This window comes from Acinonyx jubatus, chromosome E3 (genome assembly GCF_027475565.1).
Source record: "Acinonyx jubatus isolate Ajub_Pintada_27869175 chromosome E3, VMU_Ajub_asm_v1.0, whole genome shotgun sequence".
Taxonomy (NCBI): domain Eukaryota; kingdom Metazoa; phylum Chordata; class Mammalia; order Carnivora; family Felidae; genus Acinonyx; species Acinonyx jubatus.
This window is the reverse complement of record NC_069398.1, coordinates 2031101-2050997: the sequence shown is the minus strand read 5'-3', so window position 1 is coordinate 2050997 and position 19897 is coordinate 2031101. Positions and strand designations below refer to the sequence as shown.

Here is a 19897-nt window from a genome sequence, read left to right as displayed (position 1 = left end):
GGCAGAGAAATCCTTGGTTCTTCCACACCAACATTGTGACCTACCTTCCATATTTACTTTTTGGCCTTCTCCCCACTTGATGGCCACATTCATATCTATTAAAGTAGCTTTAATTGCTATTTCCCCCACCCAGTCACATGGGGGAGAGCCACATTCTTCTCTCTCCTCCCCCTGCTCAATAGAATCGCACAGCAAAGGGCAGAACAGCCTTGCAAACAAGTTGCTGTTTTCAGTGAGAAAATGGTGCTGGGGAGTGACATCCAAGCACCTGTTGTTAGGGGAGGGTGTCGCTTGGATGGCCTGCGTATTTTACATACATCCATTATTTTCATGTTAATTTGCAAAGCTGGGATAGAAGGCAGGCAGTGAGCTTTAGACCCCCCCTCCCCCCACCATCATGCGCCTTCCTCCCCCCCCCCCCCCCCCCGGAACGAATGCCCCATGTCCCATCCATTGGACCTGATCCTGACAGGTCTTAACAAAGGATGACTGGGGCATCCGGGAAGTGAGCATTCAGATGTAATGAGTGAAGGAATTAGATGCTAAGGCGACAGGGAACACAGAGACATGCTTATGGGAACCAACTTCACCTTGTGGAGAGCCAAAGGGAGCGTGGAGCAGAGAGGGAGGGGAGGGGAACTTACATGGCAGGGAGGGTGATTGGACTCAGATTTATGTCACAAAACAGGAAGAGAGCCACAACAGTGGGCTTACTTGCGGAAGTATATACAAGTGAACTGGGGGCACTGTACATGGAAGATCCCTCCTGGTTTGCCTGGCACAACAGCACCGTACCTATGAGAGAGAGACAGATGGCATCTGGTTGGGGAACAGGCACACTGTACCTGAGAGTTCACGGCAACGCAAACAAGAAAGGCAGAGACACGAACACATAGCCACATCCCCGTGCCCATCGTGGGAACACCCACGGAAGCCCCATCTCAGCCGAAGGGACTCGGAAGCCCACCCTCCCCAGCCCTCCAAGAAAACGTCACTCCTTGTCATCCAGGCTTTGCGTGGTGGGGTCTGGCGGGCCCCAGGACCCGCCTTCAGATCAGTGATGGTGGCAGTGTGGCATGCTTCAGAGGGAGCCTAAGAATTATCAGAGGGAAGTAGACGATAAGCCTGGCTCAGACACCACTTAGTTGTGTGATCTTGGCAAGTCACTGTACCTCTCTGTGCCTTGGGATTCCCATCTGGAAAATGGGGTGAATATACCTACCTCCAGGAAGGGTCGTGAATCGTATGGCTAGAGATGCGCCCAACACAGGGGTTGCCACCTAATCATCACTTAGCAAAGGGTCAGCACGTGCAGGGCTTTGTTTGGAGAAAACTTTTCCTCCCCCACACTTTAGACCTTCTGAATTCGTTCTTCAGGGGAAGAACAGAAGTGCAGCAGGGAGGCAATGAATGTAACTTTCACCTTCCAAGTGACCCATCTGGGGGCCCACGCTGGGCTTGAGGTGAGACAGTCTTTGGCTTCTGCGGTTTCCCACTTGTTCCCCAAGGCTCTCAGGCTTCCAGTGGGAGAGCTGTCTCACCAAGCCTGCAATTCAGAGCTGACTGTCCTCTGCCTGATTTAAAGCAAAGGGCACCGGGCTTCTCCTGGCACAGTGGAAGTTTACAGCGGGGAAGCACGGTGGAATCTGGAGACATCTCCTCAATCTATGATGTGTTTTGGACATCCACCCACTCTGAGGATGAGCAGGGTCAGGGATCCTCAGGGTATCAAATCCGTTCTCCTGCTGCTGCAAAGCTCACACTCGGAGACTTTGAAAAGGATGACAGACACGTCTGAGGAACTGTCAGCCCATTACGGACGACGGAAATGGGCTCCTGTGTTTTCTGTTCACTTGCCCGGCTGGGCAAGGGCAGTGCCTCCATTTGGTTTTGGATCCGCTACCTGTCGCCACAGCTGGAAGGCTTCCCCCATGAGAAGAAGCCTGCCTTACTGTGAGCTCACCTACATATGCTTGGAGACTTGCCACCCCTTGCTCACGAAGGGGTTCTAGAATCCTAAAGTATCTTTCCCGAGGTCGAAGGAAGTATAGTTACAACTTGCAGCGTGAGTGGGGGTTTGCCAAGCAGAGAGGGACGGCCATGTGAACCATTAAGAGGCCGCCATCTTTCCTGAAGTGAAAAACGAAAACACAGGTCTATGACCTCTGCTCCACCATCCTTTAGGTATGGAGCCAGGATGCATGGATCCCATGAGGAGGGCTGAGAAGGCTTCTGCAGAGCCACTTCTACCCTCTGTTCCCTGTGTTTCCCTGGGTTTTGTACATGATTTCCAGGTAAAGCAAAGTTCTATTACAATCCCTGCCTCCTTCACTGGCTCAGCCACATCCATCCATTCTTTGACAAGGAGAAGCAGCCCATGGACCATCTGAAGAAATGTCCCCTGATCCTTCTGACGCTTACCCTGGTATCCTACACTTACAGCCGGAGAAGAGCCCCCCACAAAAGTCTGGGTATGAGTGACTGACCTTCTTTTGGCAGTGAATGTATTCAGAGCCTGGTTGGGCCTGAGTCATGATCAGACTTTGCTGAAGTGATGGTTCTTTCTAGTTTATTAAAAAAAAAAAAACAAAAAACGTAACCCAACATATAAGCGGGGACTTCATTCACATGGTCTGATTTCTCCTCAGCAAGTCTTTCTGGTTTGGGCAAGAAACTGGCATAGTATGGCAATTAACAGCAGACAAACCGAACACCAGATCTTTGGGGCATGGGGTCCAAAATCAACCAACAGGATGGGCTACGTACCCGAAGGACATGCCCTGACCCCCGCTCTTCTTTATCAATGAGTACCGAGTCTGACTTTGCAGACGCATCCATCTCTGTGTTCTTGCTCATTGCTAGAACCTTAGATACACAGTAACATCTCTATAGGATACACCCATGGCTGCCACATCAGCACCTTCTAGGGTGGGACCCGTGAGAAATTCCATGGGTCTCTCCTATCCACCTCTGGTTAAAAACCACTTTTCAAAATGAGATCTGAAGTTTCTTGGCGGGCCGTGGTTTCAAAAGAAACATAGCACAGTTGTAGCAAAAATATATCCAGAAGGACATTGCGGTATTGTGCAGTCAAAACCTTAGGGTCAATTTTCAACACTCTCAATGCAATTTACAGAATCCCATTGGGACACAACACAGATTCCCTCTAGAAAGCTAAATCCTGGCAGGGCATAATGAAGCTTTCCTAATGCTCTTATGCTGTAGATTCTGAGAAACTGGATTGAAATAACTTCTTTGGACGTCCTCTTGGTAGTGAAAAAAAACCAATTCTTTATGCAATAATTCTGACCTTTGTAAAACAAAACCTATACTGTCACAGGACTTGGTTTTTATTTTACCTAAAAAACATCCTCTAATTTGCAAAGTATTTATTGTATGTTCTCTTAGTACTCTGTGACCTTTTCTTGAGAGAATGCTTTGAATTAAACAAAAACAAAGAGGCAGAGAAGAACATTGTAACCTCCATGCATTTTGGGGGGCGGGGGTGGGGCATGTGTGTTGGTTTCAAAAAGTAAGTCAGATAGATAATAAGGAACATGTGGCAGCATGAAGCGTGTTTACAAGGTCATTCAAGGCACCTTGTGATAGAGCTTTCTAATGAACCTCTTGCACTGCATTTTCCATCCATGCCCCATCCCCCCAACATAGACCTTTTACCTCCATTTAAGCATGAACTGTCGGCCACCATGGTGACATCCTGTACTTCTCAGACTTCCGTGCCTTTGCTTTTAAAGCAATTTTACTCTAATATCCAGGCTTTTGTGGGAGGAGAGGAAGGAGGGCTTTCCTCCTTAGAATTTAAAGATGGCAACTGTGTTCAATTTCTACCACTGGACATCATTCCCTACCTAGGACAGACCGTTCATCAATTTCCACAGTATCCTTTCCTATTCTGGAATCCTCAGAATCGTTCTTAACACAGCTTCTAGGCAGTTGCTACCATTTAATCAGTTGGTGGACGGATGAAACATCCATGCCATTCCTGCTCCGTCTGTGAGGTTCAACCGTATGAAACTGACCTCTTTATGTCATCTAGGGAGGAATTCTGGGAATTTCACGTTTAATTTTATGTAGACCCCACCCCAATTCCAACTGTGTCACTTAAAATCTCCTCTCCTTTTCCCTGTCCCCAGGAGTTAATGGGTCATTCCCCATTCTATACTCCCATCACACTTAGAAAAATCTCCCTAGTCAGTCCTTTGTCACGCTTGTGCTGCAACTTTTCATTTACATATTGGTCTTAGTCACAGCGAGCCTCCCCTGGGTCAGAGCCAAACTATTCTCAACTATTCCCAGCCCGCAGCAAAATACCTGACCTTCAGAAGGATTGATGAGTATGATTAAATTATTATATTTGTAAAGACACTTCTAGATTCTTTGATAAAAATAGTGCTTTGTCCAACCAATCTTTCCTGAGGGAGCCTGCTTTTGCCCCTTGTTTATAGCTGGGGATGTGCATGCCTAAAGTCCACAAGGAGTGAGTTATAAACCTATCTGTCTACGGGATTCACTTGTTTCCTCCTCTTCTCTGGTTCTTTTAAGATTGACTCAGATTAATATGAAATCTAAGCAGCCTCGTTCTGTGCCTGGCAGGAAGGAACTGGCTCCACATGGCAGACCGACACTTTGGAATAATCAGAGCCTTTGACTGTCATACTCAGTGATGCCACCATCATCAGCATCCAAGATTCCAGCATATCTACAGGGCCACTCCGGCAGGATTCGGAACCCTCCAGCTGACAGACAGTGAGCCAAGGTCTGTGTCTCAGGTAGGAAACCCAGCCCTTTCTTCTTACCTGAAGACTCCCACAGCTGTGGGGATCATTCTTGGCCCCTCGAGGGACATGGAGAAGTCTCAGAGGGGTGATTCCTATCACAGACAGGGAAGAGGAAGCATCTAAACTTTCTACTCTGCTGCCAACTCTTAGGTGAGGAAATTGGAGTCAAACCAGCTGGAACAAAGGTGCATTTTCACACCTCTGCCTTTACAGAGGCTGCTTCTTCTCCCCCTTATGGACTCTGCTCCGGCTTCGCCTCCTAGAAACCAGATCTACTTGCCTCTACTTGCCGAGTTCAGTTTCCTTCCTCTGCTTTTCTAGACTGTTGTACTGATCTATCTGATGAGTGTCTGACCATGGATGCTACGAACTCCAAGAGGCCATGAATCATGTCTCAGTCGTCTTTCATCCCCATGGATCCTGGGACCTAGGCTTAGAGGCGGGCGGTGGGGAGCGGGGGAACCTGATGAGAGGAAGCACAGACTTTCGGGCAGGCAGCCATGTGGCACTCCCAAGAAGTACAATTAGAATGGATGAGGGCAAGGTAGAGAAGAGAGGCTATTTTGAAAGTCTGCCCTTCCATTTTAGCACCAAATAGGCAGAGTTCCAAGTAGCCCAGTGTGAATGACTAGGCCCTTCCTGTATTTTCTGAATTCCACAAAAAAAAAAAAAAAAAAGAAAAGAAAGAAAGAAAGAAGAAAGAAGGAAAAAATCATGTCAGAGAAACTGCTCGTCAAAGAACATGTCGCCCTCAACTGCTTAGCAACTTGGAGTGGCTCACTTCTCTAGCTTCGAGGTGCAGATGAGCTAGAATGTTTGGTGAGCTGCTCCTATCTCTACCGAAATAAAAACAAACAAACAAAAAATTAAAGACACAAAGATAACAACAACACTTCAGTAATCTTCCAAGAGCCAATGGGGATTGGGGACGACCTACTGTGGAAGGTTCTGAGAGTCTCACGTGCTGTCTGAACCTCCACAAGCATCTCTGTGCTAATCCTGAGTCACTTGAAAACGGAGCCCTTTGCTAGGATCCTGCTTTCCAATGTCACTTAGCCTAGTGACTCTGGAAAGAGGGCTAAGAGGAAAGCCCCGCTGGCAAATGGTGAATGAACACAGGAGACCAGTATAGAGCTTCTCTGTCTCTAGTGCTCAGCTAAGGAAAGGTGGCTTGCAAGGACTGTCATTAATTGGGTGGGCACGTAGTGACATCTACCACTTGCCGGACACTGTGTGGGTTCTGGGGCCACACCTACTAAGCCTCATGCATCCTTCAAAAGAACGACACACTGTCTCTTTTCGTACTCATAGGTTCAGGAACAAATACATATACAAGAAAGTGAACAAAGGAATGAGTCTGAATTGACCCCCAAAACCTTAGACACTGTGGTTATTTACTTTGGTTCGCTGAGATCAATAAAGTTTAAAAGTAATTTTGGCATAATTTTTATTAAGCGTGACCATTTTGACTGGCAAACTGGTTATTCCATATTTTTGTTATATACTGCAGTCATAACTAAAAATGTATTACTATAGTTATAGTAATTACAGCTAAAAACAATACTTTCATTTTCTACACAAAAAAGGAAGCTTTTATTCATTATTTGCCAAAAAAATTTTTACACTGCATTTATTCCTCCCTAATAACAGGTGTCAGGTAGTATTATTCCCTCTTTAGAGACGGGAAAAATGGCACAGAACAAGGATGTCATTTATGAAAAGACTTATCATCAGTCAGAGGCAAATTCCAGGTGAGAAACAAGCTATCTAGACTTCTAGAACATTACTCATTTTATCAGTGACTCCTTACTTCCATTGTCACAGAAGGAGTTTTTAAGCATTGTTTTAAATTAGAATACAAATAGGAGGGACGCCTGGGTGGCTGGGTTGGTTAAGAGGCTGACTCTTGATTTCAGCTCAGGTCATGATCTCATGGTTCATGAGGTTGAGCCCCAAGCTTCATCATGGAGCCTGCTTGGGGTTCATTCTCTCTCTCTCTCTCTCTCTCTCTCTGCCCCTCCCCCACTCTCTCCCCCCTCTCTGCCCCTCAAAATAAATAAATAAACTTAAAAATATATAAACAGGAAAACATTGGTCCTAATTGAAAAAACTAGCTCTGAGTGGGTGACAAAGAGATAGTTCACTGAAAGAGGAACCCGCAAAGGTCCTTTTCATAGGAGGGGTGACTGGCAGTCATGCCCTGCCCTCAGTCCCCTGCTGGTTCTTATAATCACCTGCATCATCAAAACCACCTAGGGGATTTTTTAAATACAGAGAACCAGGTCCTACTTCCAGGGTTGCATTTTCAACAATGTCGCCTGTTGTCAGGGGACCACCCTTGGAGCAACAATGGCGAGCCAGTCCCCCAAACCTCAGTGCTGTGAGTGCTTGCCTTCCTCAAACGGGAGGTTTTCCAAGCCTGGGAGACTTTAGGAATCCCCTGGGAAGAATGTTAAGTCGTGTGCCTTCAAAGGCACCACTCCCAGGGAACGCCACTCGGCTGGTCAGAAATCTGCACGCCTGATCAGCAACCCAGGTGATTCTCCTGCTCCGTGGATGCACTTCGAATAATCCGGGCCTAAGGGCATCTTCCACAGGTGTAGGAATAAAAAGTAAAAATGGCTGAATATATCTGGTCTGAGAACTTGTGTGGGCAAAGAGATAGAGCCTATTTATTTTTTATCTTTGTGTTTTGTATGCTGACAACTTTTGTCTCTGCTTTTTTGGCATTTCGAACAAAGAGTAACAACACCCAGTCCTAACTAATCTGTCAAACTCTTTGGAGGTGGGCTGCTAAAGAAGGTATGCAAAGTCACCAACAGCATAATCCTAGGGAGGCCACACTTGATTTCCCATCCAGATGAAGACATTCTCATTTCTGCCCTACTTTTATGGACTGAAGAGTGTTCCCTCCAAATTCATACAGTTTAGTCCTAACCCCCAGGACCTCAGGACGTGACTGTATTTGGAGATAGGCTCTTTACAGAGGTAATTAGATTAAAATTAAGGTAGACCCTAATCCCCTGTCACTGATGTCCTTATAAGAAGAGTACATTAGGACACAGACCATGTGAGGATTCGGGGAGATGATGGCCATCTACCAGCCAAGGAGAGAGGCCTTGGAAGAAACCAACTCTGAGCACCCTTGCCTCTAGAACTGTGAGAAAATAAATTTCTGTTGTTCAAGCCACCCAGTCAGTGGTGCCTTGGCATGGCAACCCCAACACACTAATACACCTGCCTGCCTCATGGGAGCTCTGGCCTGAGGATCAGTGAGGCTCTGTACTACGTGAGGGCCATTCAAGCAACAAACTTAGATGCTAGATATAGAGGTCTGGGAGGGAGCCATGTGGTCCTGGCCCATGGAGGTTCTTGCCTCCAATCAACACATTTATCCAAAGTACCCCTGACCTGTAGATACCTTTCCCCCCACCTCAGTTATGCATTAAAAAATTGTTTTTAATGCTTATTTATTTTTGAGAGACAGAGAGAGACAGAGTACAAGCAGGCAAGGGGCAGAGAGAGAGGGAGACACAGAATCCGAAGCAGGCTCTAGGCTCTGAGCTGTCAGCACAGAGCCCGATGAGGGGCCAGAACTCATGAACCTCGACATCTTGACCTGAGCTGAAGTTGGACACTTAACAGACTGAGCTGCTCAGGCACCCCTTTAGTTATGCATTTTTCAACATAGACCAGCATTCAGCTAATCCATCTAAGAGTATTTTCACAGCTAATACTTAATGCTTTTATACATGCCTGAAAGATGAGCCTCTCTGAAGGGTTATGGCCCAACTTTAAATACTGAGGTATTTGCATTTAGGCACAGATGTTGCAGAAAATGCTGTCTGTATATTTCAGTCTTATAAAGTGAATCATGTTTTAATTGAACCAGGGGACTTCCATAGTTAAAGGAGCCCTGAAGTGAATCTGTATACAGTATAAATAATCTCTCACTCCAATTTTCATAATTTGGATTTTCAAGTTTGGATTTTCATAATAATTAAAAAGAAACACATGATCTCTTCTTTTTTTTTATTTTCTTTTCACTTTTCTTTTTGACATAATTTCAGACTGTACCAAAAAAACAAAAACAAAAATGAGACAAGTTCCAGGAATACCATACCAGGAACAAGATCTCTGTACGACTTCCTCCCTGATTATCTGTGATTAAAAAACTGCAACGACTTACTTGAACTGCTCTTATTTTTCTGCCACCAAAATTCTGGCTAAGAGTGGTTTTTACAGAAAATATTCAATTGACGCATTATGATAATAAACACATCAGCGGTAGCGATTCCAAAAGTTACTTATCAAAGACCCGATAAGTACTAAGCAAACCCACTTGATGCTTAATTTGGATTATTATCCCCTACTCTGAATCCTGTAAGACAGGTACTATCATTACATCTATTTAATAGATGAGGATACTGAGACATAGAGAGTTTTGCCCAAGGTCACACAGATAGAAATCTTATAGTGCTGAATGCAAGTCAAACCAACCAGATTCCTGGACTTATGGATTTAAGGCTCATCTTCTAAATCAGGTGGAGGCAAACTAGAGCCTTTTGGCCAAATCCAGCCTAGCACTGTTTTTGGATGGACTATGATCTAAGAATGTTTTTTTACATTTTTATATGGTTGAAAAGCAATCCATAGTATAGGACAATATTTGGTGACAAAGTGAAAAATCACATAAAATTCAAATTTCAGTATCTATCAAGAAAGTGTTCTTGGAATACAGCCACACTTGTTCCTTTACATGTTACTTACGACTGTTTTTATCCTGCAAGACAGAGCTGAGAAGTTACAGCAGACACCTTATTGCCCACAAAGGCTAAATTATTCACTCTCCAGACCTTTACAGGAAAGGTTTGCTGACCCCTGTTCTAATGTCCCCTTTCTGTTTGGAAGACACCAAAGGGACTGCATTAGTCCCTCCCTGGCAAGCTGTCACTGACTATTTCAGAGAATATCATTCAATCAGTACTTTCTAAAATTTAACTTTATTTTATTTTTGTTAAAAACAATCAACCCCCCAAATTTAAAGACATATTCTTTGAATGCTCGCCAAAATTTTCTTTCTGATTCATTGCTGTTCACGACAATAAAACAACAAGAAAAAAATTGTCCTGTAAGATATTTGTGGAAGGCCAGCAAGGTAACCATAATGAAAACAATGGAAACACTTTTCTCTCCTAAGGTATTTGGCCTTCAGGGTTATGGCCCTTAGTATTTAGGTCAGGGCAACCTTAGATACAGCCTTGCTTCTAACATTCTAAGGGGTGCTGAATCACCTGGGGATGATTTTACAATGCATATTCTCATCTGCAGTGGGTCATGAGAATCTGCATTTCTAATCAGCTCCCAGGGGATGCCCTAGGCTGCTAACAATAGTAAAATGCTTAAGCGAAGTCAAGTACAGCTAATATTAATGATGCCACTGAGTTTCAGGTATTGAACCAGGTATGCCGTGCACACACTATGATTTTTTTTTTCTTTTTCTTATCAAATCGGAAGAAATCGCACACACGGAAAGTAAGGCCCAGAGAGAGAAAAATAGGAGACCAAACAAATCTGAGCCAGCTTGGTGCGACTCCAGAGCTCAGACTCACTAACGAAGCTCCATCTGCTTATTAATGGTGATCCTAGGTCTTTAGGTGTTGAAACATCCTCTCCAACAGTGGGGTGATAAATCTACCCCATTTGCACTAAAGCCACATCAAACAGTTCCACAGTTGCCTTCTGGCTGGAAACACCTGACTCTTCCAGGCTAAAAATGTTTGCTAGAACCTCATGATCACATTTAAGAATCTGTGATAGGGTTTTAAATCCAACCAAGGAAGCCTCTGGGCAGGATGTATCTTCTACAGATAAGAAAATCCCACTTGCAAGATCTCAGTAAGACAGGGAGGAAAGAAACACAGAGGGCGGAGAAATGGTGAACTCTCAAGGTCTCACAGTGCAGCTGAAAAAGCATGAGCTTTGAGAGTTTTAACGCTTAGTTTTGTGTTCTGGCCTCACTAAGTGTAAGTTTCTTTGATCTTCTGCAAGTCCTTTAACATCCCAGACTTGGTTTTCACATCTGTAAAATAGGGACAAAAAAACCCTACTTCACTGAGAATTGAAAGGATCACATCTGCTACACGGAAGGATTTGACAAATCGTGGATAGTAAGTGGCCTCAGTAATAAGAATTATTACTGAATAATATATATAAAGAACATACAGTATTATTATATTACTACGACTTTGAATCCCCAAATACAGCACTTTGGGACTACTTTTGTCTCACTGTTCCTTGAAGAATGGGGAAGCACGTTGACGGCTGCTGAACTGTGGGGTGTAGCCTCAGAATGCTACACATAACAATGAATGGAGAGCATTTTAAGGTTGGGAATTAATTGCCAACATTTACACTGGGGGAATTTCATGTCACAAGACAGGTGTCTGGCTTCTCTTGAGGAATCAGGAGATGGGGCTGCATGGGTGTGGGCCCCAAATCGCCTTGTGGCGGGGCCTCAAAGGGGGATGGGGAGAGGACACCCCTCCCTGGAACTGAGATGTGACCCTTTCAACTACATTCATCTTGCATCTCGTAAAGACATTTTAGCTTGTAATCTATTATGAAGGAAACAAATGAGAAATTGCACTTCAGCTAACATGTGTGGAGTTTACAAGTCTCTGCAAATCACCCAGACTGCCTTTCTCTCTTTCTCTCCCTCTCTCTTTCTCTCTTCCTCTCTCCCTGTTTCTCTCTTTCTCTCTTCTTCCTAGGGATAAGAACCTCTGAGATGCTGCAGAAGCCCCAAACCCCCCTAGATGGCTTTCCCTTGGGACCCCTCTTCTATTTCACTTGCTAGTACAGAGCTGTATTTTAGGGGGAACCGAAGTATTTGTGGAATGGGGGTAGAGATTCATCCAGAGTCCCCTTCCCATCCCAGTTTAGGTTTAAACTCCTGACCCCACTCTTTTGGTAAGAGCAGAAAATGTACTTCCACTTTGAATCTCCCAAAGAAAAATCAGATACATTTGTTTAAACAAGCTTCCCACACCGCAAACACACACACGCACACCCGTGGGCTGAAAGCAAATAGAATATTTCAGCTGGTGAAAACGGTTTTCAAAAATGACAAAATTAATTCAGAAGGTCTTTACAATATCATATGTCTATCAAACAAACACTAGAAACACACAAATAGACTCATCTTTTTTTTCCCCCAGAGGAAATATCAGTGATATTGGGGTGTTCCTGTTTTTAAAACGACACTGGGTTTAATATAATGGTAAGCGTACATCGATTAACCTCTGCGTTGGGTTTAAATGTAAAACCCATTAACTAATTTAATCTCCTCCAAAAAATAAAAAAAAAAATAAAAAAAAACAGCCTTTGGCATTATTCTCTGAATAATCCTTGTTCAGTCTCCGTAATGGTATACTGTTTAATGAAAAACTCATTAGATTGTAGCATACGGCATAATTAATTCTGCCTGATTCTTTTGGTGTGAACAGCTAATGCAGATGCTGGGTTCCATTTTCCATTGGCTTTATTAATTTTTCATAAACCAATATTTCGACTGTAATGGGTTGTAACAGGTCCACAGAAGTTCTAGAAATGCATTAACTGTCACCCACGTAGTTAATTTAAGTAGGATTTTGCTATTTGTGTTGTTGGTTCTTCAACACTACATTTTTAAAAGACGGCTTCATTTGATGCTTAGAGAATGATTATCTACATATAATTAACATACAGGGTATTAAACAATATTTGGCCAATTCGTCTTTATTTATATACAACTTAATTGGTCGGGCTAATAACACTGAACTATAAATTTTGACAAGCACGCGAAAAGTGGGAAGCACCAAAACTACGTGATTTATAATCAAATGGCAACACAAGTTAAAACATTAAAAAAAGAAAAATGAAATCGTGTCATTTTTAAAGTCTGCAGATTTGCTTTTCTAGGAAGAGATCGGGACAAAGCCAGAAAACAAGTTTTATAATAGCCTCCGTGTCAGGCACTGGCTTAGTAATCCTGGGGTCTGTCTGGAGCCTGATCTCTACAACGGCTGAGAAGTTGCTGATTCGGTTTAACCTCTTTCAGCCTTTTAGGGCTTGGTTCACATATTTTTAAGAGTCCTCATGATAAGACTATTATTTGTTTCAAGTGCAGATAGGAGTCCTAACTCATCGCTGGGTGGTCTTGTTCGTTTTATTCTATGTTTTAATTATCAGAGTTTTCAATGGTTGCCTGTCACTCAAACGACAGATTCCAGAATCCACATTCCTTTTATATAGTATTGTCAGGGCTTTTGCAACTTTTCTCTAGAAGGTACCCTCTGATCTCAACAGATCAGTACTTTTCAGCTTTGGGGGGGAACCTGATTTTGCCACAGAAATCTCTATATCCAGTGCAGATCAAGCACCTATATATATATATTTTTTTATTTTAATACTTCTCAATGGATTCTGCAGATAAAGGTTGAGAAACCCTTCTGGGTTCTACCAAACTCCTTCTAACTCACCCACCACAAAGATCTTTCTTCATTTTCTTCCCAGGAGAACTCTTCCTTATCCTTCAAAACCCAATTAATACCCCCTCTCTAGCTCCTAATGCAGAGAGGGTTGTTCTTTTTTTAGCGTTCTGGTGGGCAGGCATCATCATTTATTATACATTAAGTTTATCTTTCTGCCGCTCTCAATGCTCTAAGGAACTTCAGAGGGATGAGGGGCTCCCCCAGTGCTTACCACACTACCTGGCATTTCACAGGCCTTCAGCACTGCGAGTCTGCCCGCCCACACAGCTGCACATATTTACTGACTGGCCCTTTATCAAAGACATTTGCAGACTCCTGCTCTAAGTGAAAAGCCACACATTTTTTCCCTCTTTCATAACTAAATCCAGCTTGATCTTTTCTCCTAGAACCAACACACGCAGTGGTAAGTCTCATCTTATACCTTCCTTCCTCCTGACCACTACATTCACGACCTTCTATATATATGAGCTCTGTATTCTGAGTTCGCAACCAGCTTCTCCTTCTTCTCCCCCACCCGCCTCTCTCTCCTCCTTCTTCTTTTTCCTCCTCCCTCTCCCCTACTCTTTCTTCTTCTCCTTCTGTACCTCCTCGACCCCACCCCTCCCCCTCTTCCTTCTGTTGTGTAGGAAAGGGGTAACTCCACGGGTCTGGGCTGCTTAAACCCTGCACATTCCCCCCAGGATGCTTGTCTTCAGGACTGGCCCTTGGACACCTCCTGGTAGATGAGTTGTAAACCCTTGGAATATTCTACCTGATAAAACTGTTTTGGGGTGCCTGAGGCCTTGGGCCACACAGTACCAGTTTGATAAGATAGTTTCTGGTAGCAATGTGATTTATGGTGAATACTTCCTTTTGCTCTTTGGGCTATGGTTTGAGTAGTTGAGGTCAGTCATACGGGGGTTCCACATCTATGGGGCTGCCTCCCAGGAAGCAGATTGACATCCAGCTGATGACACTTTGTGTTTGCCATCAGGCACCACTGCAGGGAAAGTTAAGCACATTGCGTACTTCCACTGGAAGGGTGCACCCAGAGGCTTTTGCCTGGTTTCTTCTGGATTCTAACTCATTTGCTTTTTTCCTTTGCTAATTTCTTTAAAAAAAAAGTTTATGTTTATTCATTTTTGAGAGTGAGAGAGAAAGCGAACATGAGAAGGGGAGGGGCAGAGAGAGAGGGAGACAGAGAATCTGAAGCAGGCTCCAGGCTCTGAGCTGTCAGCACAGAGCCCAATGTGGGGCTCAAACCCTTGCATTGTAAGATCATGACCTGAGCTGAAGTCGGATGCTTAACCGACTGAGCCATCCAGGTGCCACTTCCTTTACTGACTTTTAATCTGTACCCTTTTGTAATAAATCAGAACTGTGACTAAAAGAGCCTTGCTGAGTCCCTAAGAGCACATCTAAGCAAACACAGAGCCTGAGGATGGTCTCATGGATCCCTGACACAGTTCTGCAGCATACAATCAAGCTTTATGCTTTTTCCATTCTGGAGTCAAAAATCACAAAGTAATGCCCAGAAGAGGAAACTTTTGAACGAAGGTCTCTTTTTGATTGCCACTGATGACTACAGATGCTTATCCATCTTTCGCAGGAGCTACTGGTAGGGCTTGAGAAAGATATTTGGTGCATATGTGACATTTTTACTAATCTGCTTCTGTCAGGACTGCGGTTCCCGACCTCAGCAATATCAGCATTTTACACCAGATCATTCGTTGTGGTGGGGGCTGTCTTGTGCATGGTGGGATGTTATGCGGCATCTTTGGCCTCCACCCCCTAGATGCCAGCAGCCAACACCCCATGCCCTCCCCCCCTCAATATGTGACAATGAAAAAAATGTCTCCTGGAATTTCCCAGTTCCTCTGCGGGGGGGGGGGGGGGGGAGATGGCAAAATTATTGCCAGTTAACAATCATTAACCCAAGATACTGGATTAACTAAAGCATATGTGGGAGGTAATGTGTAATAAAATGGGATGGGCTTTGGAATCACTGAGATTTGGCTTTGGACTGAGCTCTTGAAGTTTTGAAGTCAACAGCCTTGTACAACATAACGTTACTAGATATCTCATTTATCTGCAGAATGAAGGAAATGACCCTTGTCCTCCAGAGTTGTAATCTCTGTAAACATATGTGGAGATCCCAACGTGGAGTCTGGCGTGCAGCAAATAATATTACATGCACAGATACTTGTATTCATTTTCAGTATGTTCTATGACCTCCAGGATAGAAGACACGGCAGGCATATCCCAGTCTAGTCCTACTGAGTAAGCTGAACAAGGTAATGGAAAGTGTGGGCTCTGAGGTCAGAAAAAAAGACCTTTATATAAGAAACCTATTTTTTTTACATACTAGTTCTGTGACATAAGGAATGAGATAAACTCTCCAGTAAGCCCTGGTTTCAAAATTTCCATACTGAAGAGAATGCTATAACATTTCTATGAGGATTCAAGGAGAGGCAAGGTGTTTTGCGCGGTGCCTGGCTCGGGTCAGTGCCCAGAGTGGCTTATTTATTGTTGCTGATGTTTTGGGTTGCTCCCTTTGAAATCGATCCAGAGCCAGAAAGGCAAACCTCGTCTTCCTCCCATGGTGCCGACTCAGGGCTTTTCCTATAAGAGTCCTGTCACTTCCTGCTTGGGGGAGGCCTCCTTGGTAGACTTTCCGTGCAACAGAATGAGAACTAATTTTATCGAGGAAGTGTAGTTCTGAGCACATAATCCAGTTCTGATCCTATTTGGAGATCAAAATTCCCCAAAGATTCCATCCAAGCTGAGCTGCATTCCTTCCGTGGGGCAGGGAAGGAAGGACACCGGTAAACACTATGGCCAAATGTGGGCAGGGATGGAGTGCAATCTGATAAGACAGATGGGGAAAGGGGAAGAGAGAAGGCAAGTGAATTGCAACCAAAAGGGGAGGCGGAGGTAAACAGATGTACGAGATAAAGTCTTTGAAGTGGAACATTTCTAGGTTGAAAATCCTTTGCTTGGGGACTTCAATCTGGACTCTTCTGTTTCAGTTCACTGAAGTGCACTGCATTTGAATCTGGCAGATGTGTGAATTATACAAAACACTGCAGAGCCAAAGGTCACTGTTCATGAGGCACCACTGCTCTGAGTCTGGTCGAGGCTGGTCCTTTGGGTGGATGTGGGCATCGTTAGAGCCACTGGGGATGCCCGAATGTTAGCTGCTTTCAGGGGCTCCGAGTGGTAGCAGACACCTTTCAGACCCACATCACGTTCTTTCAGGATGATAAGGTAGTCACCCCAAACGCATATGCTGTACCCGGGATTTGGGCACATCATTCCAAGCCCAACCCAAGTCTGGGATGGTGGCCAATAAAAGGAAAGCAGCCTGTGTCAGGAACCCCAGGTATCACAGGTTCTGACAGTCTTACTTTTTTTCAGATGCTATTGTACCCAAATTGCAGGAGGGGAATTGGAAAGAAGTCCATCCAAAAGTGCGGCTAAAGGTCATTCTCTCTATGACCCTTATGGGGGGAGCCACCAGGGGGGAGACCTACATCTACCTTCTTTTGACTCAGTTCTTATATGTGAATCATGGTTCACAGTGGCCAAAAGCCCATAGAAAACCAATACCTTTGTACAGGTAATCCAAGGTCAAATACAGCTGCCCTTTCGAGATAAGCAATCACAGAGTGCTACATCCAACCTCTTCATTTTTAAACTTCATATTGAGATCCCAATCCACTTTCCCATCATCTAGCCTGATATCAAGGCATGTGGTCTGTGGGCAGATTTTTACCGATGTGGACACAAACAATCTAGGGAACTTCGGTGATCACACTAATCTCCTATATTTTGATTTTACTTTACAGTCTATAAAATTCTTTTCCACCCATTATCTTATCTGATCCTCCCTATCACCCCAGGATAACCCAGTTTCAAGACCTGACCACCTTTAAAATGTGACTTTGCAGCCAAGCCTGCTTCTTTTAGTACTTCCCCCCCAGTCTCGAAACCAGAAACGTTTATTTTTAGGAGGAATGTCCAATTAAGGATCGCTTCCTACGCCCCCTTGCAAAAAAACCCAAAACTGCTAATAATAATGGTATTCCCAGAAGAGAGTTCACCACCATCTTCAAGGTTTCTAAGTTGATTCGCCCTGCATCTCTCTACTTTGTTGCCTTTGGGACCTAACCCGCATCTCAGGTTTGCATTGCATTGGTAAGTCTTTTCCTTTCCCTATTGACTCGTGGAGTAATTTAACTCAATTCCAATTTTCCTTTGCAGGCGGGGTGTACAAACTCACATCCATGGAAGTGAGTTATGTGTGTTCAAGTGGTGCATCTTATGAATCTTGTTAAGCTTTGCCGCCTTATAGCCCCACTGATGGAATATTTAATCACAGAAATGAGTTGGCAGATATGATATACGGTGTGAGTGAGCTTCTCTGCCGTCTTACCAGCAATTGAGAAACGGACGAATTTGCCATTTGTCAGTACTGTGTCGACAACTGTGTATAACCTTCTGTTATTTATTTTTACTTTGTTTTACTTATGTATGAAGATTAAAGGTGCGTGCTTTCAATCAACAGTTTCATTGGCCAGATATCATGATTCTCCATAAAAGGCACCACTGTTTTTTTTTTTAATCTTTTTATTAGATAGTAATGGAACGGCTCACAATGAAGGGGGAACCCCTTTTGATGCCTCCTCATTGAGATGAGTAGAAACACTATTTCTAATTATATTAAGTAACTTGAAGCATGCTACTGCGAACGCATAATTTGCAGGTAGTGTACTTTGATTTAATCCTTCAATTTTTTTATAAGTCTAAAATGGAATGGTCTTAGATGCTGGCTAAAGTCTTTGAGATCTACCTGGACATTTTTTTTTTAATTGACTTATCAATGATTTATCTTGAGAATAAGCCCCAAGGAGCCCAAGGATGATTAGATGTAAGCAAAATAATCAATGCCTTGCAGCTTTGTAGGAAAACATCCACTTGTCTTTGGAGGAGATTCATAGGATATGCCTATTTATGCATACCTGCTTCTGAAGACTAGTTTCGGATTGAGCGTTCTTCCAGGTAGGACTTGGTAAGAGTTCAGAAAAACACCCGAAATGAAAGGCCTTTCACAACGTCTTTCTAAATGCTTCCCCTGCTATGTGTGTGTGAGGGAGAGTGTGCGTCATAATTTATCAAAGCAAATTAATACTGTTCAGCTGGTAATTAAAGATCCTCATTAAGAGGTGCTTCTGCCCTCTCCACCCCAACCCTGCGTTAGCAATAAAAATGCACTCAGGGCGTCAAGAGGTTATATACGAAAATCAATAACCTGCCATTTTATAATTAAAGAGAAAATAAATGTTAGGGAAAAGTCCACTAAATTAGGAAAATTACCTTTAGGAGAGATTGAAAATATTGATTTTAATTTACAAAATATGTGAACTTTTCATGCCCCGTTCTGAGAGACAATTGGAGGCTGGGTTGTTAATTCTGCATAAGCTTCAGAAAATCGATAATTATACTATGGGAATATCATGATATTTGTCATTAACACAAAATCTTATATAGAAAAGTGCCTAATAAGCCTGGCTTTCTATCTCAGGCAGATACAGGGTTGGCTTGCTAAATATCCACAGCGAATCAATGACAAGGTCTTTATTTCGGCTTTGAGGCACGCTGGAAATTGCAAGAGAAATCCAGGCTGTGTTTATAGTTGGGGGAATTCACAAAGCCCCCTAAATCCTTAGCCGTGGATATTCAAGTGGATGACGTTAGTAAGTATACCTGCATAGGGAAATGAATACATGCCACATCCGTATTTGCATCTATGCATTAAGGTGCCCGTAACTTTTGACGTAAGCTAGCTAGATTCTCAGTGTTTATGGGTCTTCAAATATTTCAAAGGACTTGTTCTGGAGTGTTGGATTTGCAGCAACATTTCCCCACATTTCTGAATCATGAACTCTGTTGACCTCCATATACAGATAATATAGGCAGAAAGAGAAAGTTTCTGATTATTAAGGATACCCCGGGTAGTAGCAACACTAACATGCATATACAGATTTCTCAAGTGACACTTACTCATGCCCCCCCCCTTTTTTTTAGATTTAAGTTTATTGGAGCATCTTGTAGAAATAATTATTTGGGTGCGTGGACTCCTTAAAACTGCCCCTGACAGAACCAGTTAACTCATCTGAATGTGGAGGATATGGTGGCCATGGCTGTTGGAATAATCCAACATTATTATCATTTCACTCCTCTTCTTTAACTGGACTGGTTTGGACATAGAGCTGTAGTTGCCTGATCTACCACCACAGGCCACACTCAAGAAGTATGACTTCTAGTATTCACACACAAACATAAAGAAGCCATATTAACCCGGTTGTAAAGAACCCAGGCTCTTGGTTTTACAGTCTAGCTAGCTTCTTACTCACTTGAAATCTTAGCCCTTTAGTGCTAAGGTAGTCTACGTACTTTATTTTTTTTTTTAAGTTTATTTATTTATTTATTTATTTTTTCAACGTTTTTTATTTTTTTTTGGGACAGAGAGAGACAGAGCATGAATGGGGGAGGGGCAGAGAGAGAGGGACACACAGAATCGGA

The 19897-nt window shown here is 43.5% G+C and overlaps 1 protein-coding gene across 45 annotated transcripts in view; it reads right to left on the bottom strand.

Moving 5' to 3' along the window:
* RBFOX1 (RNA binding fox-1 homolog 1) overlaps positions 1–19897 on the bottom strand; it is a 2045752-nt gene that overhangs the window by 83020 nt on the left and 1942835 nt on the right. For 35 of the 45 annotated variants that reach the window (XR_008294525.1, XR_008294524.1, XM_053213120.1 and 32 more), the window contains one exon: positions 715–795. The exons of the other annotated variants lie outside the window; for them this stretch is intronic. Coding sequence is in view for 33 of the 35 variants with exons in the window: in XM_053213120.1 (XP_053069095.1) it covers positions 715–795 (81 nt within the window). In the remaining 2 variants the exon portion in view is untranslated. The remainder of the gene's footprint in view (positions 1–714; positions 796–19897) is intronic. 45 annotated transcript variants of the gene reach the window in all.